This window comes from Sorghum bicolor, chromosome 3, assembly GCF_000003195.3.
Source record: "Sorghum bicolor cultivar BTx623 chromosome 3, Sorghum_bicolor_NCBIv3, whole genome shotgun sequence".
Taxonomy (NCBI): domain Eukaryota; kingdom Viridiplantae; phylum Streptophyta; class Magnoliopsida; order Poales; family Poaceae; genus Sorghum; species Sorghum bicolor.
In genome coordinates, this window is record NC_012872.2 from 4,274,071 (window position 1) to 4,279,692 (window position 5,622).

The 5,622-nt window shown below is 48.9% G+C and overlaps 1 protein-coding gene across 1 annotated transcript; it reads right to left on the reverse strand.

Moving 5' to 3' along the window:
* On the reverse strand, nt 1-2,906 carry LOC8056535 (transcription factor NIGTH1). The gene is made up of 4 exons (XM_002457207.2): nt 2,105-2,906; nt 1,319-1,969; nt 1,147-1,223; nt 1-994 (listed from the first exon to the last, which is right to left on the reverse strand). Exons 1-4 carry the CDS (start codon nt 2,352-2,354, stop codon nt 464-466), a joined length of 1,509 nt encoding a protein of 502 aa, XP_002457252.1. The 5' UTR covers nt 2,355-2,906; the 3' UTR covers nt 1-463.

Here is a 5,622-nt window from a genome sequence, read left to right on the forward strand (position 1 = left end):
ATCACACATTAAACTTGAGTCCACATTCCCCAATGCAATTATCTCTAGATCCAAGAAGATCCAACCAAGTTTACAATACTGATCCACCGCAAATACAGTATATGTACCACTACTAGTACTAGTTCAAAACAAAAACAAAAGGCATAAAAACACAGAGACCAAATACGCCAAGCCCTAAAAGCAAAGGATAGGCCCTCGCTCCCATGTATCACATCACATCACGAATGAGACAATCTCGGACACTCTCCCCACCGCCCACCATCTCCACTCCACCACATGTCTGAGTGGAGCGAGCTCAGGCCGATCGGCTTCCGTTCTCCGCGCGGGCGCGAACAAAAATTCACTTTCCCGACGATGCTACAGCACATGCGCTGCATTACAACCCCGGAGCCAAATGGCGATTAACAAGCTAGCTAATGGTGATAGAGTAGCAGCGCACGCTAATTAATTTGTTGATTATTAATTAGTACTTGACGCCGGCTCCGGCACCGGCGGCGGCCTCCTCGCCGTCGGCCTTGGCGGCCGCCATGTCGTCGTCGTCGTCGTCGTCATCCTCTTCCCGCTCCTCGCCCTCGCCTTCCTCCTCGATGCTCTCCGACCTCTCCCTGCCGCCTCCGCCGCCGCCGACACTGCCTCCTCCGGCGCTGCCCCGCCCCTCCGATCCCGGCGGCGAGCCCGCCATTGCCGCCGCCGCCGCCTTGTACGCGGCCTGCTGCGGTGCCGCGGCCGCACGGTGCACCATGGCGGCTGCGGCGGCCGCCGGGTGGTGCTGCAGGTGGTGCACCGCGGCGGGGGACGGGTAGTACTCCTGCGCCGCCACCGCCGCCGTGTAGTGCGGCTGCGTCGCCGGGTGCGCGCCGTAGATGGCCTGGCCCGCCGCCTGCGTCGCGTACTCCGGCGGGACCCAGATGCCGCCGAGGACCACTAGCTGTGGCGCCGCGGTCGCCGGCGCGGGCGGCGCCGGCATCGGCCGCCGTGTGTGCAGCCTGTACTTCTGCACGGCCACAGACGACGGGAAAAGAAATTATGAATCAATCATCCGTTTCTCTACTCCAACGCCATCGAATCATAAATTCATAAGGACCAATGATGAATTGCTGGATATTCTACTATTACTGCATCGTTGCATATGGAGATTATAATTACCTGGAGATGGCTTTTCACCTCATCATTGGTCAATCCATCCACCTTCATCAGCTCGCGGATCTGCTTCGGGGTCGCCACTTTTGCAAACAAGAAACAAGTTTTATTTGTCTTGAGCTCACGCACGCATGCGTTTGGCATTTTGTGAAGCAGTTAGTATTACATGTGTTTGTACCTTGAGCGCCGCCGAGGATCTGGAGGGCATTGACGAAGCGGCGGTGCAGCTCCGGCGACCAGCACCGCCGCGCCTTGCGGTGCGTCTGCGGCGGCGGCGTCGCGGCTGCCTGCTGCCCTTCCGGGGCGTTCGTCCCCGGCTTGACGCCGTTCTGTACTACGTCTCTCCGCGCGCCCAGGACGCCGTTGTTGCTGCTGGCGTCGAGGTACGGCTTCCTCTCGGCGTCACCCGCGTCTTTGTCCGCGGGCGCGAGGGCGAGCTCCGGCAGCGCCGCGCCTTCCGCGGCGGACGCGGTCTTGTCCTTGGCGAACGGGAGGAACGCACCGCCGCCGTTGCGCTGCCCGGCCGCAGCGGCGTCGTGCGCGCAGAGCGTGTCGATCGGGAGCGGGTGCTCCGAGCTCTCCTTGGGCGTCTGCGGCCCTTTCGCCGCCATGTCGGCCGCCGTGGCCGCGGCGGGCCCGTTCCAGAGCTGCGCCGACTCCATCCAGCTCGCCTTCTCCGACGGCGGGTTCCCCATCTTGTCGGCGGCGGCGGCGTCGATCCCGATGTTCTTGAGCGGCATGAACTCCTCGAGCACCAGGGGCCTCGCCGGCGCGCCCTGCAGGCTCCCCATCTGGTACGCCTCCAGCTGCTGCCTGTACGACTCCATGGCTGCATGCAAGCATGCGCCCACCAATTAACACACACATTGCCATGCACGACGACACGGCCATGCATCGATCGATCGATCGATGCATGCGCACACGACGACGACGACGACGACGACGTTACGCTTACGCTACGCACCGTGGTTGAGGAGCTGCATGCAGAGGGGGAGCTCGCGCTTAAAGGCGTCGATCTTGAGCCACTCCTCCTCCAGGCGGGCGAGGAACTCCCGGAGCTTCTGCGTCGCCTGCTCCGCCGTCGTCAGATGGTGGTGGTGATGGTGGCCGTCGACGAGCGGCTCCTGCTGCGGCTTCGGGATCGTCACTGCGTAGGCGGCGGCGTTGCCGTTGGGCTTGTAGTCTAGGGTTAGGTCGGACGGCGAAGAAGCCATACTGCGCAGCCAAGCTTCGGAGGTTGTACTAGAATCACTAGCTAGATAGTGCAACTATATTTGTCTGTGTTGGAGCTTACAGTATTGGCTGTAGCTGCTACAAGCAAATCTTCTATAGTATATTACTCTCAGATAGTATGATCAAGTGTACTACTGTGTGTTAGAGAGAGGGGTGTAGGGAAGAATGTGGATGTGAGAGTGTGTGTTTGATGAGGGATCAGAGGGGGAATCGGCTTCTTTTTAAGGGTGAGTTCTGGGATGGGAGGGAGAATAAAGGTGGATTTAGAGGTGGACGAAAGGAAAAGCCATGTGTGTGAGCTAGGAGTAGCCGCAGCAGGAGCAGCATACAGGGGGAGGGAGAGGACTGGAGGAGGGAAAAAGCAAAGGCATGGTAACTTCTTGCAAAGATCAAAGGCATCTGCATGCAAAAGCTTCTGCATATGCAGGAGGTTTCATGCATCCTGTACATACAAGGGAATCAAAAAACTTATCCCCGTCCGTTGTCCTCGCAGCACAACACAACGACCATACAGATGGGGATGCATGGGGCCATGTGGTCTCTCTCTCTCTCTCTCTCTCTCTCTCTCTCTCTCTCTCTCTCTCTCTCTCTCTCTCTCTCTCTCTCTCATCTCTCATCTCTAGCTAGTGTCCCCTGATGGTCACCTGTGTGGCAGTGTGTGTACTTCTTGTAGGCAACTCCATTCAAATCAAACTCAGCACGTCTCTGCCATTCAAAGTTCTACGTGCATTCATCTGAGCATGCATGCATGAAAAATTGGAACTTTTACATGGCCACATCTTCTTGTTGCACATGTATGCATTCTTATCCTAGACCGCCAATGCAAATCTTTACATGGATGCTCATTTTGTGGTAAGTTAACTTTGCAAAGGTTTTTACAACCAGCAGAATCTACCCGTGCTTGCATTGTGTCCACAAATGGGAGAAAGCTTAGCAAGCTGTGTGCGTTTGATTCAAAGGAATTAAAGATGAGCCCAAAGTAGTCCAAAGAGAACCTTGCAGTCTAAGGGAGAACCAACTAGGTGTCTTGGAGAATATTTACCTTTTACCTAATTTTGATCTCAAAACACTGGGATAATCACCAGATATACCTACCAGAGAATCACATCACCTCCTCCTCCATCCCCCAACTTGCATTACAAAAACCAAAAGAAATGTAGAAATGTAACTATGCTATAAAACCGGCAATAGTTAAGTATATATATCATAGATGCTCAAACGTTGTCAACTTTTGTTTTTTGGGGGTTCTAATGGATGATTCCTGCAGGATTAATCAAAGGAGATGGTAAAGCAGTAAAGCAGCATATACCACACATAATTCAAGCCTCCAAAGATATGAAAGGATTCCTCCATCTTTGCTTTGAAAAGGGCGGTGCATCCCTTCACACACAAGCTCTTCTTGGCTAGCTGTGGGAATAACACACATGTATGCATGCCTATGTCTCCTTACTCCATCCTATCCCTGTGTGCAAGAACAAGAAGTACCGGCTCACTTTGCATTCACAAGGAATATATTAGCATGGCTCAAGCAAGGAATATCTTAGGCTTTGGGGGATATCAAGCACGCACAAAGGAGGACACAAAGGAAAACATGGTGTGCGAGAGAGAGAGAGAGAGAGAGAGAGAGAGAGAGAGACTGAGAATCTCCCCTACTGCTGTTAGTATTGGCTTTTTAGTAAGTGGTAAGGAAGCTAAGAAGATTCTCTCTCTAAGTCTCTATACACTACTACACACAGGGTGGATCCAGGCCCCGGGCGGCTAGAAATCCGTTTTATAGTTCCTTTATCTAGCCCAAGATAATCGATGAAAATATAGATTTAACTCTTCCTGATGCGCTCTAAAATACCTTACACTATTTTTAGCCTCTCTTCAGGTGTTTCTAGATCCGCCACTGACTACACACAGACGGAGAGGAAACTACAGAGAAGAGAGAGAATGCATGTACATATGGGTGTTTCTATACCGGGGGTAGAGAGAGAAGACTAGGGAGAAAGGTGTGTATGTGTGTATTGGTGCATCGAATTCTCTGTGCAATAATTTGGGTTCGTCGCTTTCTTTGGGGCAGTCTTCAGGTACAAGACTCCAATCCCTACCTTTCCTCTGGATTCTCTCCTTTCTCTCCCCTCCCTACGCGAACAATCAGTTTGATACTACGTACGTACTTTGATGCTCTACATGTGCATGTACGTACATATATCACTAAAGTATGCATGTATACTTAGCTTGGTCCACATACAATATATGTCTATATTGAATTTTAAAACATATATGATGCATGGTTATTTATTTATTTTCTGTAATATATAGTTTACATTGATAATTTAGATGCAGATTTCAAAAACGTTTTAGTTAATTTTTATAACCATAGAGTTGGTTAATTTAGATGCAAATTAAAGTGGTTATTTTTCATAGTGATAAAGGCGGGTAATTTAAAAGTCCGTTTAGGGGTCACTTTATATTTTATTTTGCAATGACACGATAAATAAATTACATGGAAATTTAAGGGTTTACTTTAAATTATCTTTCATAATTGTAGCATTGGATAATTTAGACGCATCATTAGACTATTACACATTTTATGCGTCTTTTTAAAATGCAAAGCTGAGTAAGTTTTATAGTCCAAAATAGATCCAATATAATGATTATATCGGCAATGATGACTATAGAGTCTACTACATCTGCAATGTCTTATAAGCCGTACTTTTTCTGTCGGTCAACAATATTTTACTCTCATAATAAATTAGCGAACAATATTTTTAGTCATGACTTTTCAGACCAGCGAACAGACTAGTTTCTCGTAAGTCAAAAGGAGAATCCCACTTTTGGCCATCTAACTATTGTTTGAGTTCATTTTTGGCCATATAACTCTAGAACCATTGCTTTCACTACTAAACCAGTAATACTAGACAAATTTTGGCCATCTTGGGAGCTTCAAAGGTTGTTCAATATTTTCTAGTTCATTTTTTAAAATCCATAAGTAATTAATTTGAAATCATAAAAAATTAACATGAAGCCAACACCAAAATATTCATGGAATATAATCTATCTATGGTGCTCTACTTGAAGTTATTGATACTTGCTTATTACTATTTCTAGTGGTTGCTCATGGTCATGTTTGTTCTTTATTTAAATCATCATTCTACACTAGATTATACCCTAGTTAACCAATAGAATCCATAGCCGACTAGAGTAAGGCCTTGTTTAGTTTCGAATTTTTTTGTGAAATCGACACTATAGCACTTTCGTTTT

Bases quoted from the DNA above. Each gene is read 5' to 3' on its own strand.
- LOC8056535 (XM_002457207.2), bottom strand. From the start codon at position 2,354: ATGGCTTCTTCGCCGTCCGACCTAACCCTAGACTACAAGCCCAACGGC. The intron at 1,970-2,104 runs GTGCGTAGCGTA...GCTTGCATGCAG, and splicing joins CATGCAGCTCCTCAACCACG to CCATGGAGTCGTACAGGCAG. The intron at 995-1,146 runs GTAATTATAATC...GTGGCCGTGCAG, and splicing joins AGGTGAAAAGCCATCTCCAG to AAGTACAGGCTGCACACACG.